This window comes from Rhinolophus sinicus, chromosome 4, assembly GCF_057876585.1.
Source record: "Rhinolophus sinicus isolate RSI-liver-muscle chromosome 4, RSI-T2T, whole genome shotgun sequence".
NCBI classification, from domain to species: Eukaryota; Metazoa; Chordata; class Mammalia; order Chiroptera; family Rhinolophidae; genus Rhinolophus; species Rhinolophus sinicus.
Window position 1 is genome coordinate 49,401,273 of NC_142504.1, and position 26,251 is coordinate 49,427,523.

Here is a 26,251-nt window from a genome sequence, read left to right on the forward strand (position 1 = left end):
AACAAAACTAACATATTCAGAAGAAAACAGAGATGCATATCTTTATGACACTGAGAAGGACTTCTTAAGACACAGAAAGCACAAACCATGAAGGAAGATGAATGGGCAATACAGAGTATGGGAAACCTATGTGGCCAATAAATACAGAAAAGATCACTAACCTCAGTAGCCATCAGAAGCATACAAATTAAAAAACATCAAAACACGATTTCAAACCCATCAGATTGGCAATAGTCCAATAACATCAAGTATTGGCAAGGATATGGGGACCAAAGAGACCTTTACATGTTGGTGGAAGACTAAATTGGTAAAGCGCTTCATTGAAGAATTTTCTAATACCTACATTACAACTGAAATGTGAATATCTCACATTCCAACAGTTCCACTTCTAGTGATAGTCCTAGAGAAGCCTTCACATAGTTCACCACAATATTTCAGTGCTATTTGCAATAGTGAAAGGTGAGAAAAATCTAGCTGTACTTCAGTAAGGAAAAGGCTGGATCTATGTTTCATTTTCTGAAAAAGACAAAACCAAAGCAAATCTGACACACAGAGAACAAAATGTTAACATCTGTTCAACTCAGTGGTGAGAACTTGGTTATGTATTATTGTTTATACTTATCTCTCTGAAATACCACGTAATTAAAAATTTAGAAATTAAGTGTGAAACAAAGTACATAACAAGCAGCACTGTCCTTAACATTTACAGCAGGTTAATAATTACTTTAAGTATCTTTATCCAAGTGACTTCAACTAACAAAAATATTAATAATGATGCTGTTTATAAATAACCTGTCACCTAGTAAGTTCAAAGCTTCTATTGCTCCTGTGCTGCAAACTAGCCTATAAATTGCTTAACCTTGTAATGTTGACTCAAAATCAGGGAGTGAAAAGGCAACAAAATAAACTTTTCTAAATCTACTGTAAGCTCATTAATATTAACTTAATGTCATTAACTTTATGTACATTTACCACCAACAGAAAATTAAATCCAGAAACATCCCGGACTCTCTGAGGAATATAAAGGGAGACCCATGTAATCGAGCCACCCACCCTGCCTCTCTGCCCAAGACCCTTCCCCTTTCCAGCCCCATGGACTCCAGGTTAAGAGTCTCTGTATTACATGCTATCAAAAGTTAGTATTCAATCAACATTTATAAAGTGCCTACTATATTCTGAACACTGTTTCTAAGGACTTTATATTAACTCACTTCAGCCTCATAAATACTGAGGTCAGTAGTATTCTTAGTCAGATTTTTCAGATAAGCAAATTGAGGCATACAGAGGGTAATTTGCCTAAAGTTAATTAGCTAGTTAAGTGGTGAAGCCAAGATTCAAATTCAGACAGTTTGGCTCCAGAGCACACACCCTTAATCAAGAATCTGTGTGCCCAATTGAATGGACAGTCAATTAGAAAAGGTTTACAGGAAAACCACCTGAAAGTTACAAACAAGAATTTTAAAAATGAGATTGAAAGAAAAAAAGGATAGAAACACAACCTCCAAAGCATTTTCTGTCTCTTTTATTCCTTGCCAAGCATTTAAAAGAACTATTGTGATATTCTATTTCTTGCTTTGGAAATTAATTCCATTTTGCATTGCTCCTGCCTTTAAGATGAAGATTTCTTTGTAATATAACAATCAATGCACTCTTTCTTTTAACTTCTTTATTAAGTTGGTTGCATAAAAGATATACATTCTCATACTGACAATTCTTGTCATAAACAAAATCAACAAAAATAAGGCACTAGCAAGATGTGCTTCACATATGAACAATCATGTGGTTAAGAGTAGGATATCTGGCTCTGTACAACCAAAACATTAGAAAGCAAATGTGAATAAGCTCTGTATTCAGAACATACCTAATGTGTATGCAAAGACAGTACATCCATAATAAAGCTACTTAGGCTCCTTGTTTATGATGCATAATTCCTTAATCCATTTGTGAAATAAGAATGAACATTAAGAAACATGAAATCCGAATCTCATTTATTTTCACACTATCAATGTTCAACTCAAAATAGCAACTTCATTGAATCTAAGTCTTAAATGTTTCAAAAGTAAAGCGCAATCTTAATTTTTTTAACTTTCTGAATACGGTCTGCAAAAAAAATGGTGGGTTATATTTTACTCTACTTGCAAGGACACGAGGTCTCAGCTGGCACTTAAGTGGTAAGACCAACAGAGGACAGCAAACAACTATTACTAAGAATAATGCCCATACATATCAAAAATCTAGTTGAACCATGTTCTTTCTACTTATATAGCAAGTCTATTAAACAACCAGCATAATGGAAGCTTACATCTCATGAGCTGGAATTACTAAATTACCTATACATCTATCAGAAATTTTTAACCCCACTCCCCAAACAACTTTAAGCACACCTATTAAGTACTGTAGGTCATTTAGAAAAACAGAAATAAAACATACACCCAGTCTTTGCCATTAAAAATTTTTCATAACATATAAACAATGTTCAGATATAAATTCTGAATTAAACGTTTCTTCTAAATATGACTTATGTAATCAAGGCTTTCTTTAAGACAGGTCTTAGGTATATGATCTGTACAAACTTACAGAAGTGTATATATTCCAAATACGGATTTTCTTCCTATTATATGACAATATAACTCTTTTCTGAGTGAAGATATATGTTAAGGCTTAAGGTGTAAACATTTTGGAAGGCAAACAACTTAGTGAAGAAATTATCATTCATTTAAAAATGTGCATCATCTCATAATAGGCCCCTGAATTTTCAAACTTACATGTGAGAATACATTTACATCTTCAATTTCCAGGAGAGGCACAGGCTTTATGTAAAAAAGCAGCAAAATTTTAAACCCACCAATTTACTGAAACTGCCATTACTTTTATTAGAAACAAATAATGCTTCTCAAGATGTTGGCAAAGTATAAACATATTTCATACAGTGTACTTCTCCCTTCAGTTACATTCCGGTAGGAGGTGAAATACCTCCTTGGGTATGGGAAGCAGAAGTATTTGATGGACTGTGTAAGCTGGTCTCCTTGTACACAAACCATGCATTTCCTCCCCAAAGTATCATATTCAGAAAGCCAAAGATCTAAGAAAGAGAAAAACAAACATGACAATCTAGTATCTACTTAAAAATTCTGGCGCATTTTAGTTTTTATTTAAACATTTAATATTTCCAGGAACTATAGTATTATTTTGTTTCAAGTTTAAACTACATGTGAAGTGGAATAAAAAGACTTTACATTTCAATGCCAAATTTGGATATATAATGACTTATTCACAATGAAATAAAGCTAAATGTCTAAATTTGTAACATAAAATTATGACGAAAAGAAATCTTATTTTTACATGCTTATTGTTACCAAAAAGATGGTATTAAATTTGAGAAAAGTAACTAAAACCCACATTTTAAACTGCCTTGTATATCTTTTCCTATTTCCCTACTTCATCACTCCACTACCTTTTTTCCTACTCCAATAGCTTCAGCCAGAAAAGAAAAGGAGTCAGAAGAACTTTATTTCACATCTTGCATTAGTTAACCTAAAAGAAACCAGTCTTCTCAGGTATAAATCTGACAAGATGAAAGTCTCAGAGATGAATTAACTGCAGCTACACTACTTCACAGTTTTGTATAAGAAATATAAATATATTCTTCTAAGAAAGATAGTAACAATAAAGTAAGAGCGGGATAAGAAGCTTGAGAATACTATCGTATTACTGAAGGCCAAATGCCTGACAGCTCTTTGTATATTTGCATACGATAACATTTCTGAAACTGTCCATCTCAGACATTTTCAACATAAATACAAAAAAAGGGTGACTTTTAAATTATAATTACAAAGTTATAAAGCAAAAACTTGACCAAGTCACTTTATAAGGTAGTGCTGACTTCATTCATGCACAGGAAAAATAACTTTCTTGAAAAGACACGAGACCTCCCTAAACATAATATCCTCAGTATATTGTTATATATTTAATATATTTATCTGTAGTTTGGTAAAATAGTGGACTAATAGATAATTTATATAGACCTGATTTTTTTTTGTTATTTAAGAAACCACAAAAGTATTATGGAAAGAAAGACTCAGAGAAAGTCGGATTAGAGAATGGGCTCTAAAGTCAGATCTGGTTCAAACCTTGGCTTGCCAACTTACTAGTTGAGTCAACTTAGGCAAATTAATACAAAGTACATTTTTTCCCAATTGTAAAATGAAGATGATAATACCACTTCCCATACTTCTCTTAGGATTGTCAGATAACATATGAGTGCAATGGCTTTAGTGTAATGCCTGGCATATAAATGTTAGTGACTACTATTAGTGTCTTCCAGGTAAAAGTCTGGACCAGTCAATTTTAATAAAAAGAAAAGACTCAATTACGATCTTGTTCAAACTTGTTTCCTAATTTTCTTAATAAATTTTTCTTCATTGGTATAAAGGTAAAGACTATATGGTAACTAGGATTCTGACAGTGCAGTAAAAATAAAAACCAACATATTCATCTAGAGATTATTAAAAGTGATTGTTTTCTTAAATTACTAGTAAGGTTTTTCTAATAAGTGAAATAAAATATTTTATAAATACGGCATACGTACCACAGATACATTTAGGGATCCCATACTAGTCACAGAGCCAAAAGAACACGTCGCCGCCTGTTTACAAGGCGCGAGCTCCTGGATGATATTGTGACCTGTGGCTACTTTAATGTCCGTAAGAGCTTTGGCCCAGGCTGAAGTGCTCACCAGCCACAAGAAAGTGGCCACGAGAGTAACAACGAAGTCCTAGAGCAAAAGAAAGTATGAGTTAATAACGAACAGTTGAATGACTTTGGGTGCTGAGCACACAATGTGACAGATAGATGATGTATTATAGAAATGTAAACTTGACACCTATGTAATTTTGCTAACCATTGTCACCCCAATAAATTTAATTAAAAAAATATCATTGGCACCAAATAATAATAATAATAATAAACAGTTAATTTAAAAATACTAATTTTAAATCCATGATGAAGGAATTGAGATCACACTGGACCCTATAGTACTAAGAAAGAGCCTTCATGGTATACTTTATTAAAAAAGCCAGGGTCAACACAGTAAACTTGCTGTTGAGTATTACTAGCTCAGTGATAATAAATAGCTATAATACTAAACAAGTCACAGTCATTTCTTTAGGAGTCAAAGATATTTACAATAGAAATCAAGGATTTACATGGCCCTTTCCACAATCACACCTAAGCCATCCACTCCTGGGATTATACCTTACATGCTGCTATCACGGATAACTGTATCCCTCCACAATCTCTATTTCAATCATCCCACTCCCCAATATCACTTCTCTTTCCAGCTCCCTCCCTCTGGCACCCCAACCTCAAAAATCTGACCGTACCACTTTTTTTTTACTGTCTCTCAACCTCACACTCTCATTTCCCTCAATTTATATTCTAAGGTTCTTCATTATAATCCCTCACATATACTCTCAACTCCCTTACCCTTTTACTTCTTCATATTGTTCTGGCAAACTCTAACTTTAATTAAATCTAGTTCTCTGTAATACGGATAATGAAATGGTGAAAAGCATACATCCAGCAAGACTTGTCTTTTTAAATTCATGATGAAAGAATTTTAAGAATGCTCATTATAAGAACAAAAGAAATCTCTCTGATATCTTATCACTAATTTTCTACTAAAGTCTTTTCTACTTATTACATGTTCAAGAATAGAACTGTTTTTTATTATTTTAGATAGTTTCTTATTGAACTAGTAAGATGAAGAAAGGAAAAAAAAATATTCTCCTTAATCTATTCTACTGGGAAACTAAAATTCTGTCAACTAGTATTGTTACAAAGATCTAAAGAACACATTTTTAAGGTATGCATTTGTATAATATAAAGTGTAAGTCCCACCTTGCTTGGTCCTCCTTTAAATTAATGACCAACGTGGGAAAAGTGTAAAATTTGTATCTTTTAATGTTATGTATTGAGTATCTGGGTATAATCAAGGTTATGAGTTTGTACACAACTGCAGAAAAACTCTGTCCAAGCTCAGAAATGGTTCTGGAGCTTACCACTGAAGTGTTTTGTTTTTAAAATAAATTTAATTGGTTTTTAATTACTTTTGCCAATGAGCTTTTCTTTTAGTTCTTTATTTAGGATAAACACCAGTGACCACTTATGAGATATAGAAACTGTGCTATATATAGCTTGTCTACCTATTTGAATAAATATCTTGAATAAATATCTTGTGATTTCAGAACCAAAAAACATGATTAATTCTATTCTATAACATGGAGGTATTTGCATTTTGCACTTGAGCTCTCCACTGTTACTGGTCCTCTTAAAAAAAAAAAAAAAAGTAAATCAAAGAGAAAAGGACAGAAACAAGTTTAAATTTTTGCACTGAGGGAGTACTCTCCTTTTTGCTCTTGTACTCCGCTATACTTTTTTGCTGCAGTAGACACTTCCTGAACACTTGCTAGAAATACAATGCTTTTTGGAGAGCTGATAAATAGTATGAAGTTATCACATGTTAAACAAGTTTTCTCTGGGCTAAAATTCACAGCTTTGACCAATGTATGTCAAATCCTTTTAATTTTCAGGTTTCTTCCTTCCAAATTCTTAAAGAACATCCTGCTTTTTTTTGATTATTCTCTTTAAATCTACTTTGCTTAAGAAATGACATTCTTGTATTTCAAATGCAGGTTCTTTTCCGAAAATGAGGTACAGGGTAGCCTTAGGGAGAGGGGGAAACATGGACCTCTGAAGACAGCCTTTGTCCTACTCGGGACGCTAGGTAACTGTACCGCGCACACCCGGAGTTCTGCACTGTGCAACCTGCAGTGGCCTATGGCAGCTCTGCTCCTACCAATAATCAAAATATGATCTATAACAGAGTTTTAAGATATGGTACTTCTGATTATCCACATGACCTAGGACCCTTAAGCTCCTGCTAGTTACCACAAAAAAGTGGTACATTTACTTACAAAAGAACTAAAGTCGATTTAAAATATCAAAATCGCAATGTTCCTAGAAATACCTTACCAGACAACTGAGAACACTGCAAAAATAAAAGCATGTCCTCACTAACAAATAGTACGCTAAACAATCTCTGTATCATATTTGGCTATACTTAAAAATTTGGGTATCTCAAGAAAACTTTTTATATTTTATATTTATATGGCTAAAGGCAGAATTCACAATTTAATTTAGAAGCGGGACTTTCACAGAAAAGTGTCCATTATATATTACAGCAATAAAAAAAACCACTTAAACTAATTCTGGATTTTCTCTCTGAATGACCACTAATTGATCACTCTTGAGGTGGAAAATCACTTTTGACTATATCAAATAATAATGCAACTATATCAATTTTATAGTTTTATTAGACAAGAAAAACCCTCTACAAAAAAAAAAAAGATTTGACTGTTGCTTTTTTAAAAAAGTGTGGTAATTTTAAAGCTTACTAAATAAAATGAGAAATAAAAAGCTCACTAAACTTAACTTAAAAATTTGTTGATATAATGACAAAATGGTAAGAAATGTCTTCATTTAGAATTTATAAATTAACTTTAACAAAATATAGCATCTGATCATCACAGTTCCTTTCAAAATAAGGCTTGAAAAGTCTGCAGAAGTTATAGATTCCTAATGTCACTTCTGTTGATTAAGCATTGAAAATTAAATAATGTCTGTTTTTTTGAAAGGTACCTAACAACCAAGAAATATTTTACAAAAACGTCAGGATTAAAAATCTCTTCTCAGATATAAGAAACGAAATATGAAGACAAAAGACTGTTTTATTCCTTACTTACCATTTGCATTCTTATGATCCACGCAGCAAAATTAAAAATAAATAAATAAATAAAACCTGTTATCTTGCTAATTTTTTCACTTAAATAACCTTCCCTTTAAAGTAATTTCACAAATAATTAGCATATATCAGTATTTTCTCAAGATAATAAATGACCAGTATCCCAAAAACACCCCTGTTCTCCCTTCAAGTCAGTAAGACTACCGCTGACTCTGTCCTTTTGTGGTGGAGGGAGGTCCATCTTCAAACCAGGACTTATCTTTGGATCTGCTGCCAAGAATCCCAGGCAGATTCTACTAACTAAATATCAGAAATTATTTTTATTTTTAGCTCAGTAGACTGAAGCCAAAAGGTGTAAGAATTCAAATCCAAATCCTTTGTTGCCATCTCTAAGTTTCAAAAATAGCTCATGAATGGTACTATTGCTGAAATCTTTAATTGTTATAGAATTATCTGGGTCAGATTTTAAACTAAAAAAATAATGAAGACCAGGAGTTAGCAAACTTTTCCTGGAAAGGGCCAAATGTAAATATTTGTGATATTTGTCACAAATAACTCTGCCACTACAGCATGACAGCAGTCTTAGACAATACGTAAATGATTAGGTATGGTTGCCTTCCCAAAAAACTTTATTTAGAAAATCACAGAATGAATTAGATTTGGCCTATGGACTATAGTTTGCTGATTCCTGATATAGACTACTCAGCTCAGTAAGACAATGCAGAGGTATAAAGCGGGCCTTTGAGAAAAGAGGAAAAAGGTAAGAAGTAGAAACACAAGTTATGAGACTACTAGCATGATCAGTAATTCCTCAAATCAAAGGCAGTAATTAATTTCTACTTCAGTTCTCTGCTACTTGCAACCTACTACAGTCTATCACATATTTGAGTTTTTCCCAGGTTAAAATAGTTAGAAACAAACCTCTGCACTCACTAGAGTGCAGAAAAAGTGCTGCAAACAAGCTAAAAGAATTGGCTTAAACATGACAACAGGACAAGGCTCAACCTTATGGCAAACACAGGTCACGATATATTGAACTGGCTTATGCTAAGAATTTTTATTTCCAGTGTATGAAAATCTACGTTTAACTTCAAATATAATGTACACTTATACAAATTATTTTTTATAAAAAGAAAGTGATTACTTACAACCATGGTAAGTTTGCGACTATCCCGATACAGGTTTGTGTAACCAACATAGAGCAGAAGAGCAGCAATGCAGTACAGGAAGACAAAGACTGCAAACGTGACGAAGAATTGCGCAGAAGAAGAGTAATCTCCAATAAGGACTTGCGTTTTCCAGTCTATACCACACACATTTACATCTGGTAATGCCTTAAACGATGCTTGATTCAACCTATTAAAAAAAAAAAGGCTCAAATAAATTTATGAATTACCTGGACTCTCTCAAAAGAGACATACAGTCAGAATACTTAAATGACATTTCAAAAAATACTCCCCAAATGTATTAAAAACGTTTTCCTTTTGGGGAAAAAAAATGGGAAATTCAAATTATTTGAGTAAATTTAAAATTTCCTAAGATATATACATAAATTATACCTGGTAACTGATTTGTGATAGATTGAATATAGACTGAATTAAACACTTTCAAGACCAGATACTATCTTCCTGCAATAAAAATTTAGCAAATTAAGAGGGCCGATACAAAACAGTTTACAATTTGAGACCTGATAATCCATTCTAGGAGACAGTCTGTGACTAGCACCACAAAAGCAATTATAATGATTCACATTTTAACCCTGGATTAATTAGCTACTAACTTCACATTGTCTTTAATTTTCCCTATCCATAAATCACACGAGCATTTATCACTACGATGCAGTAACAGTTTCTTGTACTGGAACTTTATAGAGGGGGTGGGAGATGGGAGCAATGATACCAAGCACTACCTATCTGACATAGCTTTAATGTGTAAGATTTTACTTAATCATAAAAACAACCTTAAAAGGTAGTATTTCCAATTTACTGAACAGAAAAATTGAGTCCTAGAGAGCTCAAGGAAGTAGTAAGTGGAAGATTCATACCCTGGCTTAATTAAACACAGGACACATTCAATAAACTGTTCAATAAATACTAAAGTCAAACAGAAAAACTGACAAACAAAATATTCATTTTAGTTTGAATATTTTGTTTGAGAGTAAAAAAAATAAAGTTTTATGCTAGTGAAAGAAGCACAGGAACTCTTCATATAAATACATGTCCTAAAACTATATAAATAATACTACTATTTAGTAATGGCAAACACATGAGAAATTTAGATTTTTCATAAGTTGCATTTGCTCCCACATCATGGCTTCTCACACTGCGGTGATGGAGCAGCCTCTGTATTGTTTTCAAAATTTCTAACGCACTGTGGGATGACAGAATAAAGATGTCAAATAAAAGTTTCTAAATGCTTACTCTCATTTTCTATCCTATTTCATCACAGATCAGGAAAACAGTTTGTAGACAGACACTGGTCTATGTACGACAGTCTGAGGAGCAGTGATCACCATTTACAAATGAGGATGCAATTTAAAATTTTCTACCCCCCAAGATTAATAAATTCCTGGAAATCTTAATGGCTCATTATGAAAGTAAAAAGAGTTGTTAAACCATAAAAACAAGTAACTCACCTGAACGGATAACCAAAAGAAGCTGTAATCGTTTTATTTTCAGGACCTTCTTTAGGACAACCCACTAGAATTTCTGTTTTGCCCTTAAAACCTCCACAGGTGGCAAAAGCAAAGATAGAAGCAATCTACACAAAGTGAAACCAAAAAAAGGGAAGAAGTATTACTATACCCAAAACATGGGTTCTTAAAACCTTAAATATTGGTTATTAAAAACTGGCTCACTAACTATAGAAATACATGTTATAGAAAATATACATTCTTGACCAATGATGTGAATGGAATGCATCTGAATAAAAATTATGATCAATCACTGTTTGAACCACTGAGGTCCATTGCAAAAAAAAAAAAAATAGACACATATATATAAATTCTTAATTACAAATTAAACATAGATGGTGAAAAACATTTAAAAGCTTACTTGCAACTCTCAACAAATGTGGTTTTATTTTCCCTTGAATATAGAAATTGGTATACCAGCCAATATGAAAATTCTTTGCTCACAGTACCTACTAAACATTAGCATGAAACTCAAAGGAAGTCTTATTTATTACTATTAAAATCAAAAGGGGTGAATTGGAGGAATATTTATTTAAAACACAAGAGTAACTGTAAAGCCAAAAGATGCTATTTCATGAGCTTAGCAAAGGCCTCATTGAGGGTACTCCAGGTCTCAAAAAGTAGTTGGAAATTTGTTTTTCTGATCAGGTAATATGTTTAAGAAAATGTGATGATGCTCTCAAATGCTATCCATAACAGGAAAAAACTGGAAACATCCTAAATGTTGCCAGGGAACCAAATAAACTATAATTCATTCATACAACGAAGCATTATGCAGTCATTACAATGTTAGGGACTATCCAATGATATAGAAAAAAGTTCATTAAATATAAAGTTTGTTTAAACAATCCATTGTGTATGTGTCTACATCTATGCATTCACACATAACAAAAACTAGAAATGTTATGCATCAACATTTTAACAGTGGTCACCTGTGAACAGAAGACAAAAGATAATTCCTTTTTCTATTTATATATTATACATTTTCTACAAAAACAAAACAAAACAAAACAAACAACAACCCAGATATGGTGTAGTGACCAAGAGATCAATCCTTCAGCAAATGCTGATGGCTCTATTTAAAAATGTATTTGGATCAAATATATGGTGATGGAAGGAGAACTGACTCTGGAGGGTGAACACACAATGGAATTTATAGATGATGTAATACAGAATTGTTCACCTGAAATCTATGTAACTTTACTAACAATTGTCACCCCAATAAATTAAAAATGTATTTGGAATTGTGATCACTTCTCACCACCACCATCACAACATCCTGACCTAAACCACCATTAACCTCTTGCCTGAATTATACATTAACCAAAGAAACCAAAGTTCATACCATGGTCTTCAAGATCCCTTCCTCCCTTTATTTCTGACCTCATGTTGCTACTTTTTCCTTGCCAAATCTCTTTACACAAAATGGTCTCCTTGGTATTCCTTAAAGACACTGGATAAACTCCTCTTTCAGAGCCTTTGCAATGGCTATTCCCTCTGCCTGGAATAAAGTAGTCTACCCTTATCCATGGTTTCAGTTACCCATGGTCAACCATGGTCTGGAAATATTAAATGGAAAATTCCAGAAATATTAAATGAAAAATTCCAGAAATAAGCAATTCATAAATTTTAAATTGCGTGGCATCTGAGTAGTGTGATGAAATCTCGAGTCGTCTCATTCCACCTGGGATGTGAGTCCTCACCTCTCTGTTCAGGGTATCTTCACTGTATCCACTACCCACTGTATCAGTCACTTAATAGCCTTCTTGGTTATCAGATCGACTGTCATGGAATCACAGGGACGGTGTTCAAGTCACCCTTATTTTACTTAATAATGAAGAGTGATGCTGCTGGGCAATTTGGATATGCCAAAGAGAAGCCTTCAAGTGCTTGTTCCACAGTCAGAAGGTCAATAGTAGCCTAAGGCTCCATTACACACCCAAGTCACTCGCCTCACTTCATCTCATCACACAGGCACTGCATCATCTCACATCACCACAAGAACGGTGAGCACAGTACAACAGATTTCGAGAGAGACCATATTCACATCTTTTATTATAGTATACTGTCATAATTGTTTATTAGTTATTGTTGTTAATCTCTTACTATGCCTAATTTATAAATTAAACCTTATCATAGGTATATACATATAAGGAAAAACAGCATTTGTAAGGTTCAATACTGTCTGTGCTTTCAGGCATCTACTGTGGGTCCTGGATTGTATCCCTGTGAATTGTATCCCTGTGAACGGTTGAAACTACTGCACTGGTTCACTTCCGACTTCACAGCTCCCTGTTACAACATGGCCTGACCACAGAGGCCTTTCCTTAACCACAGCACATTGAGTAACAGTGTCCCCAAACCCACACTACCTATATTCCCTTTATCCTGCTCTATTTTTCCTCCATTGTAACTACCATTGTCTGACAGTATTATTTGTCTTGTTTTTCCCTAGAATGTAAACTCAAAGAGGTCAGGGACTTTGTTTTGCTCAAGGTCACGCATATCCAGCAAATAGATAACATTCAATGCAGGTCTGATATCAAAGCCTATACTGCTGAACAGTGTTATAATGCTGTCCATGGACTAACCCAGGGCCTTGAATCCAGCCATAACCAGGATCATAACTATCAAGGGATATTTTGTCCATGAAGAAGAGATACATGAAACACAATCTGGTTACAGATATGAAGAGTCTGAGATAATGTCCAGCACATAGTTTGGAGTCTTCAGTTAAGAGTTAATAGGTTAAGATAGAAGAATGGATACTCTCTCAGCATGAATGTGTAAGGATACGCAGAAGGATAAACAGAAGACCAGGAAATAAATCTTGGGTGTGTACCCACATTTAAGATTAGAAAAAAGCAGAATATACAAATTAAGCCAATGGAACAGAAGAGTTCAGAAACAGATTTGTGTGTATAGACAAATTGTATCTCAGAGTTAGCACTGCAGATAGCCAAGGAAAGGCATGTGGTGGTTTTAAAGACATGTCTACAAATTCTTTGATACTCCTCCCCTCAAGAGGTGGAGATTAGTTTTCCACCCATTAAGTGTAGACAAGACATAGTGACTACTTCTATTGAATAGAACACGGTTGAAGAAATGGAATGTTGTTTCTGAGAGTAGGTAATAAAGAGATTACAACTTCAGTCTTCCTTTCTCACTCTCTTGAGCCATTGGCTCTGGGGGAAGCCAGCTGCCATGTTGGGAGGATAACTCAGGCAACTTATAGAGAGACTCACGTGGTGAGGAGCCCAGTACTATTAGAAAGCATGTGAGTGACCTTGGAAGCTTAAGGTCTGAGGCTTGCCAACAGCCATGTGAGCAAGCTGGAGGGCGTGGGATGACTGCAGCCTCATGGGAGACCCTCAGCTAGAACCACTCAGCTAAGCTGCAGCCAGAAACTGAGATAATAAATGTCTATTATTTTACAGGCTAAGCGTGGGGCAATTTGTTACGTAATAATAGATAATACAAGAAAGAACTGTTCAATAAATGGTTCAGATGAACTAAATATTTAAATGTAAAAAAGTGAATCTTTAAAAATTTATTTAAAGACAATATAAAAGAAAATCAGTGACCATAGAGAAGGGAAGAATCTCTAAGATTTTTTTAAAAAACCACAAACCATAAGAAATTGTTAATTAGGTGAAAGTATTTGCAATAATGTCACAAAGGATTAGTGTCTGCTATTAGGTTGGTGCAAAACTAATTAGTTTAAAAGGTAAAAACAATTGCAAGAACCGCAATTACTTTTGCACCAACCTAATAGTATATAATCTAAGAGAAACTCTTGCTCATGTGTCCTGCAGGACAGACACAACCATGTTCATTGTGACATTGTTTACAGTATCAAAATATGGGGAGGGAGGAAGCAATAGGAAAATGGACAAAATATAGTGGTATATATTCACAAAGGGAAGTTATATAGCAATAAAGATATATGAACTACAGCTACTCATGTCAACATGGATTAATCACAGAAACCTAATGCTAAGTGAAAAGAAGTTACCTAAGATTACATTGAGTATGATGTAGTCTTTTCAAAGATCTGTTTACTTGTCTATATCACTCCTGCCACTACTTTTGTTCAGACCCTCACCATTCTTCACTGTGACTAATCCAACAATCTTCCTCCCATTTCTAATTTCATTCCCATCACCATTCATCTTCTATACTGTGGGTTCTAAAGTTGCAGTGTCCAGTGAGGTAGTCACAAGTAACATGGCTATTGAGTACTTTAAAAATGGATAGTCTGAATTGAGGTGGCTGTAAGTGTAAAACATGCAATGGATTACAAAAACTGCATGAAAAAAATGTAAAATATCTCATCAATAATTGTTTATATTGATTACTTGTTGAAGCAATATTTTGGATGTGTTGGATTAAGTAAAATATATTATTAAAATGAATCTCACCTGTTTCTTTTCACCTTTTCAGTGTGGCTAGTAGAACACTTAAAATTACTATGTTGCTTGCATTTGCAGTTTGTATTGTGTATCTATTGGACAGAGCTACTTTAGTGATGTCACACTGATCTGAAATAAAAATTTGGTTATATCACCCCCATTTAAAGACATTTCCTCAATGGCTTCCTTAGGTCTGGCTTTCCAGACTTAAATTTAAGAAAAAAACCCTAAACTTCTTAATTTGGCACAGAGGTATGGTCGAGGTAGCTTCAACTTTGTCTTTCTAGATTTATGTGCACTATACTCCCTACCATGTACTGTGCGACTGTTCCACCCTGTACTACCTACAGTTCCTGAAACACACCATGTATTTATGTCTTGGATGTATAGTTTCTTCTGCCAGGAATTGCTCACCTCCCACCCCCATTTTCTAACAAGCTCATCCATTAAGACCCTACCCATTCCTTGTGGTAGAACTATTCTGTCTCCTGGGCTGCCACAGACTTGGGCCATTAATTCTATCATAGGCATTTCCCTTGTGTATCTTGCTTTGTTTAAAACAAAAAAACAAAAAACTCCAAAACAAAAATAAAATCTAGGGCCAGCCGGTGGCTCACGTGGTTAGAGCTCCATGCTTCTAACTCCGAAGGCTGCCGGTTCGATTCCCACACGAGCCAGTAGGCTCTCAACCACAAGGTTGCCAGTTCAACTCCTCGAGTCCCGCAAGGGATGGTGGGCTCTCTCCTCTGCAACTAAGATTGAACACAGCACCTTCAGCTGAGCTGCCGTTGAGCTCCCAGATGGCTCAGTTGGTTGGAGCACGTCCTCTCAACCACAAGGTTGCCGGTTCGACTCCCACAAGGGATGGTGGGCTGTGCCCCCTTCAACTAACAACGGTAACTGGACCTGGAGCTGAGCTGCGCCCTCCACAACTAAGACTGAAAGGACAACAATTTGACTTGGAAAAAAGGCCTGCAAGTACACACTGTTCCCCAATAAAGTCCTGTTCCGCTTCCCCAATAAAAAATCTTTAAAAAAAATAAAAAAATAAAACCTAGTTTCCCACTTAATATAAAAATTAGTAAATAAATGGCATCCTGTACTTTAGCTTATTGCTTTTTGAGCACTATGCCTTTGTCTTTGCACTTGGTCTTACACAGGATTTTTAGTGCCTAATTATCAGGCCTGGCACATACCAAATTTGCACTAAGTAACTATTTAATAAAAGAAAAAAGTCAATTTCCAATAATCTACAAATAAAGCCATATTTTAACTTTTACATAACCATCATTTAAAAGCTGCCTTTTTGTTACGAGGATAAATAAATGTCATGTTTGTGATTCTGGTCTTTACTTATGAAAAAAAGGACAAGGACACACTTTTACTAAATGGAGTACAAAACAGTCTGAAGGTAAATTATCCAATCATCTCACCTCTCCCATTCTACTACTATTTTGATTTAGATTAGTAGTTATATACTGGTAGCCCATGGGTGAAACCTGGCCTGCAGATATATTTGTGCGGCCTTCCCAGTATTCATAAAAAATGTGAATTTGTTATCAGTATTTTGTTACCATCATACTGTACATAAAAATGTGGATTTCCCGCTTTTCCTGAGTGGGTGTGCGGAAACTGAAGATTTGGCAACATCGGGCCCACATTCTCATAAAGCAACAATCACATGGAATTGAGTGACATCACCCTTAAGTTAGGGCATATGCTTTCCAGATTGTCACCACTCTCTAGTGTCTCAACAATCGTCAGGATGTGTGTTAGGGTTTACAAGTTAACAATGAACTTATAATATTGTTTTTCTTCTGAACAGCTTGTTTCAGTCATTTACTTTATGAGAGTGGTTCCTATGAGCACGTCAGTGTGTACTCCTCATCTAAAATGAGGAGTACTGGAATGCTAATTTATGTTTCTTGTCATTTGTGAAATTCATTTTCCATCCCTCTCTACCCCATAAAGAATGACTGAAACTGCTGACATGAAATTCTTGTCTATAGAGTAACAGTAAGAATCCAGGGACAGAATGACAACAAGCTTCTCTTCAGATCAGAAAGGCTCCATATTCATTATGACAGCCTCAAGTTACCAGACAGACAGTTTCACTTATCTCCTTGTCTACCAGGCCCATACCAGAGACACGACAGATCCCTCACTAATTAAGAGATCTGTAACTCTGGGTTCTTCAGACCACTACTCTCCAAAACAGACTGCAGAACTCAGTTAACTGGTGTACAAGAAGAAAATATTGGCCCAGCCTGGTGGCTCAGGTGGTTAGAGCTCCATGCTCCTAACTCCGAAGGCTGCCGGTTCGATTCCCACATGGGCCAGTGGGCTCTCAACCCCAAGGCTGCCAGTTCAATTCCTGGAGTCCCGCAAGGGATGGTGGGCTGCGCCCCCTGCAACTAGCAACGGCAACTGGACCTGGAGCTGAGCTGCGCCCTCCACAACTAAGATTGAAAGGACAACAACTTGAAGCGGAACGGCACCCTCCACAACTAAGATTGAAAGGACAACTTGACTTGGAAAAAAGTCCTGGAAGTACACACTGTTCCCCAATAAAGTCCTGTTCCCCTTCCCCAATAAATAAATAAATAAGATCAGTAACCCCCCCCCCAAAAAAAGAAGAAAATATTTGCCCTTCTATTTATATCTACTTTTAGACCTACACAAAGAATCAAAGCTTTACTGAAATGAATACACCACTGAAACCAATGCTGGACGTGCATGTCAGAGAATCACGTGTCAGCATGCGGGTGTCCTGAAGGTTAAGGGGAGTCCCACCACATGGAAGCACAATGACACCTTCACCTCTTCTTTCACTTGTAGTGTTCAGGTGCTACAGCGAAAATGCGCCTGGCCAAGTGACTTTATGGAATAAATTACCTACTTTTAAATAAAATTTCACAAAATAGACCAGTGGCTTAAAAACGTCTTCACAGAAAACTAGACCAATAACACAAAAACTCACAGCCAAAACAGAAGTATTAATACCCTTATGAGCTATATTCATCAGCCACATTACAAGGCAAAAAGACTATTCAGATCACACAAAGGGGGAGGGGAATTAGGTATTATAAGAAGAGTATCTGAAGTAAAATTTAAAAATATGAATGAAATTTACCCTCAATGTATAATATGCCCTAAGATACTGACATAGTAAAATATGTATCTAAGTTATGTAGATGCGTATTGGAGCTCTGTGCATAAAATTTTATACTGCTAGGGATTCATGATTGTTAAAAAGGTTTGACGCCCTCTAGTATTTTCAATAAGTTATTTATCCTACAGCCAGTGTCCCAGGCTTCACTCCTATTCCTAGAGCCTGCTCAGCTCAGAGGGTTCTATTGGGGAACACTGGTACTCATCTAATTTATGGGTGTCTCTTAACATGTCTCCAGTTGCAAGATCCTCACTGCTATTTAGTTTCATTATTAATCTGACATCATCTATTTAAATTTCTTTCTGTCCAAGGTTTAGCTTAGGAAAATGATATTATAGGATAGTTTAGGAAAATGAAATATATAATTAAAATCTTCAGAAACAAAGTATACTGTGCATGTTTATGTGCAAATCCAAATGTACGCTTTTACTAAATCAAGTCATCATTTAGTATTTAACATGAACTATCACATCATGTTTGCCTTTATAATTAATAAGATTAGAGCCTAGAGCCAAGATATTTATTTTTGAGTCAAAGTCTGAAGCATTTAGTAAACACATTTATTTTTAAAAACATTTTGTTATTGATGCTAACATTTCAGTTAATTTCCACTGAGCAGTGAAGTCAGTTACCAGGGCTTCAGTTTCCCCCTTCTACCATCTCCCATGTATAGCTTAAATCTCCCTCTGCTAAAATACAATCACAAAGTTCTAAATAGTACAGTTCCTGCTAGTACAGTTCCACAATCCTTAAGAATTTGGATCAGGCAAGTAAACTTGAATTCCTGCTGAAATAAACAGCTAGAAGTTTTCTGCTAACTCTTAATAATTGTATCTTGAAAACACCTATGTCACCTTTATTAAATTATTAACCTGAGTATGGTACTAGAAATCTCCAAGGAACCTATCCTTATTTTAAAATCATTTCAGACTACTCTATTATTTTTATGTCTTTTGGAGTGAATCAATATCCTTATTGTTGAGCTGGCTGGCTGTCTTAAAGTAAGTCTGTCATTTGTTGCCAGTCATATAATTTGAGCTTTTAAGTGAAAATTTTCTTCATGTGTTTTAGGATATATGATGTAGGCTCAACTTGAAAATTTGTTTTTCCCCCCTTTCCTATCCCTGTCAAGTAGTTTTATAGTCATTTCCTTGTCTGCTAGTTTTATGGCTGTTTCTACCTGGCCTTCTGAGTCACCTAGCCCACAAACACATCTTAGGATGGGACCCCCAAATTACCAACATATGAAAATAATATTTATCAGAAATCCAGACCTTAAGTGGGCAGGTAGATTGATTCAGGTCTTGGTTCAGAGGCTGTATCTCTTTCTACTTCTTTCAATACTCAACTCTATGTAAGTCATAAATCCAGACAACAGGTTAAAATCTTTTTCCAGATTTCCCAGAGCTGGGAACCATCCTTCTCCCACCCATATTTTCTGTCCCATTCCTGGTCCCCAATGACGTCACCCTATACGACAACAACAATTTTCAACGTGTGGTCTGTGGACCCTGGGAGTACCCAAGACTTTCAGGGAGTCTATGAGGTCAAAAATATTTTCATGATTTTTTTTTAACTTTTTGTTTTTTAATTTTATTGGGGAATACTGGGGAACAGTGTGTTTCTCCAGGGCCCATCAGCTCCAAGTTGTCCTTCAATCTAGTTGTGGAGGGTGCAGCTCAGCTCCAAGTCCCGTTGCTGTTTTCAATCTTTAGTTGCAGGGGGCGCAGCCCACCATCCTATGTGGGAATTGAACAGGCAACCTTGTTGAGAGCTTGCCCTCTAACCAACTGAGCCATCCGGCCGCCATCATAATATTATTAACACATTATTTGCCTTTTACACTGTGTTGACATTTGCACTGATTTGAGCAAAAGCATTGGTGGGCTAAACTGCTGGGCTTTAGTAAGAATCAGCAATAACACCCAACTGTCACGCACTTCCAGTTAAAAACTAAAACCAGTTTCACTTAAGAATGCCTTTGATGAAACAGTAAAAATTATTATTTTATTAAATCCTGACACCTGAGTCTTCTTAATATTCTGTGATGAAATAGGATGTACAAATAAAAACTTTCACTGCATACCAAAATACAGTGGTTGTCTCCAGGGAAAGCATTTAAACAATTGAATTATACGCTGAACTAGTTACTTTTTTTCTGGAACACCAATTTTACTTGTATGAATAAGTCACAAAATACAGTTATTTAGACTTGGATATTTGACAGACACTTTTCTCAAAAACAAATGAAGTGAGCCTTTCACATAAGGAAAACTGGCAGGATTTGTTGCCACTGATGTAATTCAAGCTTTCAAATGATTTATTATTTTAAAATAAATGTTTTTACAATGTATAGCTTAAATTTTCCAATATGGTAAATATCGATATACAATCCACATAAACAAAAGCTCCTTGAAGTCCTCAATATTTAAGAGCATCAAGGAGTTCTGAGACCAAAGTGTTAGAACCATTGTATGAGAGCATCGCTCTGTTATCTTTGATGTTTTCCCTTTCATATTTTATCAGAGATTGCTATTTGTATGTGTGTGTGTATCTGTATGTGTTTGTGTGTTCTGAAAGCACTCACAACACATATATTTTGTCTATGAAAATTATATCTGATCCACCCCATGAAAGTGAGAGGACTCCAGGTAGAAAAAAACAAAGCAAAGGCATAGAGGTGTTGTCTATAAGCCTATTAACAAGCGTTAAGTGTATAGAAGAGTCCTGGCAGGCACCAAATGCTACTTGAAATCCTTTTCCTCTTTCCTAATAGGGGGAAAAAATGAACACAAATGGCAGGGTTTCCTAAAAAGTAGTCTGTGTTACAGGCTGACAGCCTAAAAATGTAAAAACTAAGCAAATGGATGAGACAAACATCAGTCTACATATGCTCCATCACCCACACTCCGTAGTACAATTTTTATTATCTGTGGTGTTCCTCTGTGCTATACTGTAAACCACAAAATTAGGATAAAACATGGTCCCTGTTTGCAGAAATCTTGAAATCTACTTGGGATGACTAAACTTTAAGTATTTTACGTAAACTAATATATTTCTGAAAGTTTGTGGTTTAAAGAAATTGATATATGTAATGCTCAAAGGCTTACAGGTTTTCTTAATTTTTTAACACTAATTTTCCTGAATAATAATTTACTCCAAAGTAATGTTTTTAAAATCAGAAAAAAACTTCAAACTTGATAAATGAATCAAGACCCTAACTGTTTTTAACTGAAGATCTTATAAACATGCCATCTAACAAACAAGAAAGAAATTACTTCAGATACCTTGCTTTGTTTTTTAAGCTTGAAATTTTTGGTGATCTTTCCAACGACTTATTAAAAGACCAATTAGAAACATAAAAGTAAATTATCAAAACGACTAAGAACAGACAGTTAAGAGTCCTTGATGTAGTAACAATCATAGGATATTGGGTAAATTACTTAAATTTCTCTAAATTGCAGTATCATTGAGATGATAACCCTCACAGGTTTTAAAGAGGATTAAATGAAAAAAATACAGGTAAAGACCTAGCACATATAATGTATTTAATAAATATCTCTTATTAACAAATAAACGTGACCAGCAGACAAAATTATTCAGACATGATTAATAATTCTAAAATTCAGCTTAATTAGTCTGTAATTCCTTATGTACTCCCCAAACAGTGTCTCTTCCATAATTTTGTGTGTGGAATCAGAAAAGCATTATTACTCAGATTCAGTGTCTACTCAATGCAAGATAGCAACATGAAAGCCCAAAACACAGTGTTCAATATTAAAAGGCAATAAAATCATTTTAATGAAAAATTGTGATCTAAATAGTAGCGATAACTGACTATAGAGAACCAAATTAAAATTTACCAGAGAAATATTAAATACTTTAAAAAGCTGCTTTGGTAAAATTAATCCTTGACTTTTACTTCCGTGTTCAACTCCTACACGTGGGTCATCTACTCTTATGTAAATTTTATATTGTCACCTTGATAGGTGACACCTTGATGAGGCTGCTAAAGGCAGGAAAACATGCAGACAAATGAGAAGCATACAATATATCATTTCTAAAGTTTAAACTATCTAACAGAGAATTTAGTAATCTTGAAGGACCAGGAGACATGTCAGTCATAGTGCTGAATTCTACCTGCCCTCTGGGTCTAGTCTTCTATGAACACAGGATTTCAGTCCTGAAGAACCAACTAAGAACTGTTCAAGTACATTATCAGTGACATATTTATATGCTAACTTAATCATTCCAACAGCACTGATATTCCCACATAAACGCAACAAAAATTCAACCTTTACTGAATTACATAAAGAGAACTAAAGCAATGCCACTGCTAGGCACTGTAACTAGGGACCAGGAATAGATTTTTAAAAATATTACACACACACTCAATATGGTGGCTGCAGTTTAGAAGCAACATAAAAATGCTTCTGCTTCAGCAACTGTATTTTTATTCTGTCAATAAATATTTACTGGGCATCTTGCCTTCATGTCTGTGAGGCATTCAGATTTGTAATCCATTGCAAGTTACATATTATCAGGTTATATCTCTTAGTCTAACATCATTGAGAGCCTTGCTAGAGATAAGCTGATTTGGGGAATTATTAGGTTTGTTTATAACCTTATTTATTGACTATTTCTAGAAGTAACCCTCCCAACACACCTCAATCAATGCCTTATGAAATTTGAACTAGTCATTCAAAACATTTTAAAATTCCTACAATGGGCCTTTCTCCCCTAAACCTTCTTTTATCACTCATCCCCTCTGCCTGTTTTTAACCTCTAACAATTCTATTCATAAGTCTCTTCTCTACAGCCCACAAATGGGTTACCACCAAAGTGCTCCCATTTTCAACCAAGTAATGGCTTACTCTCACTGTCTTCACTTTCTTACATCTGTTTAGCCTACCACCATCTGGTTTCTGATTTTACTGAAACTGCCCTTATTAAAACCACCAATAGCCTCTTAATTACCAAAACCAAAGTATGCATTTTAGTCCTTATTTTACTTACCCTCTCTTGCACCTGATACTGCTGAGTACTCTCTTCTTGAAATTCTAATAGCGACGCCAAGGTGTTTTTTCTCTCCATATTATAAACCACTCCTCTTTGCTGGCAGTTATCTGTTGAATCTACCCAACCCATATTTATCTTTTAAATTCTAGATCCATGTATCTAAATGCCTATATACCTCCACTTATATCATCTAAAGAGACAAACTCAATACATCCAAAACATTATTTACCCTCCACTAAAAATTTGCTTCTTCTCCTTAGTGATCTATCTTTGATAGAGCTGTCACTACCAACCCGTCAGAAATATAGCAGCCATGTTAGAGTCCTCCCTCTTCTTCAAATATATTCTAATTTCTAAACCTCTCTTCTCTATTACCACTGCAATTAATTCTAGGCCTTCATAATTTCTCAAGCAACAAGTCTCCCTTCCTTCAATTATGACCTAATCCATCCCCTACATGGTTGACAAAACACAGTATTTTAAAGGCAAATCTAATCATATCATTCACTTGTTAAAACCCTTGAATGAGTGAGTCCTCACCCTATGGTAGGAATTCTGGGTATAAATGGAAGCTCTCCAATAAATTACCCAAAATTCTGTACCCAGCACATAAGCATTTTCCTAAGGAAAGGGCCCAGAGGGTTTAAAACCATAAAAACCACTGGCCCATAGAATAAACTCCGAACTACAGAGGGTGCCAACAAAATGTATATACATTTTAAGAAAGGTAGAAACTGTATTAAAATTTAATACTCAATATATACCGGTAACTATACATTTTTTTGGCCAAATTCTACAAGTTCTCAAATAGGGCTATGCTGCTTCAACTTTTCACACCACTGAACATATGATTCCCTTTGCCTGGCAAGCCACTCCCAAGTCAACAAATACTCATCTTTCAAGTGTTCTTTCATCTATGAAATCCTCCCTAGTTCCTCTAAGCAATTGAGTTCTCCTTCCTTTCCCCTACTACACTTTGCCTCTACCTTCATTATAGTATTCATCATATGCATTTTCATATTTGTTTTCTATCTCTCTTAATAGTTCATGAGGAAAAGTCCATGTTGTATTCATGTTTGTATGCTAGTGCTTACTTAGCTCACCACCTGTATATAATACATACTCAAATACTAGTTGAATATTCATATCATTAACAATTAATCTTTTATCAAATGATTCTCCTGTGTAATAAGTTGTTCAAACAGTATTTTCTTAAAAAGATTATTCAAAATATATGGAAAGTACAATCACTAATAAATGTAGTTATTTCAAAATAGTAACAAAAAAGTGAAGTCTGTCTTTTAAAAAAAAGACAATTATCAACTGCCTCTTTGTTTAAGTGAAAATTTAAATTATAAATTTAATTATAATCCTAAATGAGATTAAATCTAGTAGGTATAAAATTTCTTAACTTTTACATTAAAGAAAATTTCTCTCCTGTAATTTTACATACTCAATAATTTTCTTTATGGTTAAATGCGTACCTAGGTTTACAGAACCCTTAGTATATATATTTATGTGTCTTTAAAGTAGTAATTTGTGTGAAATTAGTACGATTTCAGTTTTCAGAAAACAAGTGAAATTTTGAGCGAAAGGTAGGAAACTATGTAGGTAGGAGATCAGATTGAGTACCCATTAGAGAATTTGAGTTTGTGTTACTTTAAAAAACATCCTGGGTGGGTTATTTAAAACAGGAAATAGTAAGTTCTTACTCTTCACCGCTACATCACTAAAATATAAAGAGTACGGATGTAAATTTTGCTCGCTATAAAAACAACTGGCCTGCACACGCTGGACGGATGCCAGCTGCCTATTAATGAGACCTTGGAAATCAACACTAAAATATGTACTAGGCGATGAAGTCTGAAGGAAATCTGCAGTGCCTGGTGTGAATACACTAACTCCTCCAAGTGACTGATCATTGCCAAGGTCGAATTAATAAATCTCCTTTGATGTTAATGAGTGTTCCCAGGAAAGGACTGAAAGCTGACTGTAGGTTGTTGCTTGGAAATACCTAAAACAAAAGTGATGGCGATTCCTCGCATGTGTTTAAGTGGATCCGGCTGACCAGATCCCCCTCCCTCGCCACCATCCCCGCCCGCTACCCTGACCCACAGTTTATTTTTACCCACTTTTAGCTTGGAGCCAATCTTAAAAGCAAATTAAGAAGTGAATGCCCGTCAAATCACTTGGAAAAGGCACAACCAGCTTTCGAGGGAGCGGCCTCGAGTCGGCACAAGACAGAAAAGCTCGGGCGGGCCCTTGCCACACCACGCGCCGGCCGGGGCGCGACTCGGGCCCTCCTGGTTTCGGTTAGACCGCAACAGGAAGTTTTCTCTTCACTTGCGGGGAGCAGTGAAGCCAAGGAGAAATCTGAACTCCCACCGGGGCACCGAGAGGTGAGCTTCGGTGTGGGAGGGCGGCTCCGCCTGCGATCCGGCAGCGGAGGGACTAGTGAGTCAATGCCGACCGCGGCGTCCTCGCCCAGCGCAGGCCCAGGCCGCGGCCTCTCGTGCCCTCCCTGCCCACCCCGTCCCGTCCCGCCCCGGGGAAAAGCGACAACCTCGGGGCCCGCGCGAGCCCGGCCGCGCCCCCGCTTCCGGGGCTCCCGGCTCCCTCGCCGAGGGCGCTGGCCCGGCCGGAGAACGAGCCGGCGCTGCGTCGCGGTTCCCGGCCTCGCCGGTGCGGGCTGCACTCACCCACTCGAGGACCTTGATGAAGCCGAGCGGCTCCTTGAGAGGGTTGAGGTTGAGCTGGAAGGAGGACATCCTCTGAGGGAAGGAGGGAGAGACAATCAGGACAGCAGGGCGAAGGAGGAGGGGGACCGACGAGACCGTGCAGCCCAGCGGCGTGGAAGGGCAGGAGGGGCGGGCTTCGGGAGGCGGGCCCCGGAGGCCGCGGGGCGGGGCGGTGGCGGTTGAGCCGCTTGCCCAAGCGTTGGGGCGGAGACGGAAAGGAGCGGCCACGGGAGGTGAGGGGTGAACAGGAGGTGTGAAGGGGAGGAGCCTCCCAAGGCCGCACCTGGCCGAGCCGGCTAATCCTCTGGCGAAACAAATATACATTGGACGCCATGCTTCGTGCACCGCTCCCCCTTCCCTGAAGTCCGGCCCTCGGCGCTCCGTCTCCTCCCACGCATGCGCGCGTCTACCTCCGCG

At 36.3% G+C, this 26,251-nt stretch overlaps 1 protein-coding gene and 1 non-coding gene across 3 annotated transcripts; one reads left to right on the forward strand and one right to left on the reverse strand.

The window, feature by feature from the left end:
* Positions 1 to 1,651: 1,651 nt before the first annotated feature.
* SYPL1 (synaptophysin like 1) lies at positions 1,652 to 26,228 on the reverse strand. 2 transcript variants are annotated; one of them, XM_019745376.3, is made up of 6 exons: positions 26,118 to 26,228; positions 25,796 to 25,867; positions 10,437 to 10,561; positions 8,950 to 9,157; positions 4,589 to 4,774; positions 1,652 to 3,082 (listed from the first exon to the last, which is right to left on the reverse strand). In XM_019745376.3, exons 1-6 carry the CDS (start codon positions 26,166 to 26,168, stop codon positions 2,948 to 2,950), a joined length of 777 nt encoding a protein of 258 aa, XP_019600935.2. In that variant the 5' UTR covers positions 26,169 to 26,228; the 3' UTR covers positions 1,652 to 2,947. The 2 variants fall into 2 exon arrangements, with proteins under 2 accessions (XP_019600935.2, XP_074196683.1); XM_074340582.2 differs by lacking the exon at positions 10,437 to 10,561 and having other exon boundaries at positions 26,118 to 26,222.
* LOC141567013 (small nucleolar RNA SNORD113/SNORD114 family) lies at positions 10,696 to 10,769 on the forward strand. Its single transcript, XR_012489414.1, has one exon. It is a non-coding gene; the product is annotated as a small nucleolar RNA SNORD113/SNORD114 family (small nucleolar RNA).
* Positions 26,229 to 26,251: the final 23 nt, after the last annotated feature.

Excerpts from the sequence above, each read along its gene's own strand:
- SYPL1 (XM_019745376.3), bottom strand. The coding sequence starts at position 26,168 with ATGGCGTCCAATGTATATTTGTTTCGCCAGAGGATTAGCCGGCTCGGC. Across the intron at positions 4,775-8,949 it reads GTCGCAAACTTACCATGGTT|GACTTCGTTGTTACTCTCGT; the intron begins GTAAGTAATCAC and ends CTTTTGCTCTAG. Across the intron at positions 3,083-4,588 it reads GATCCCTAAATGTATCTGTG|ATCTTTGGCTTTCTGAATAT; the intron begins GTACGTATGCCG and ends TCTCTTTCTTAG.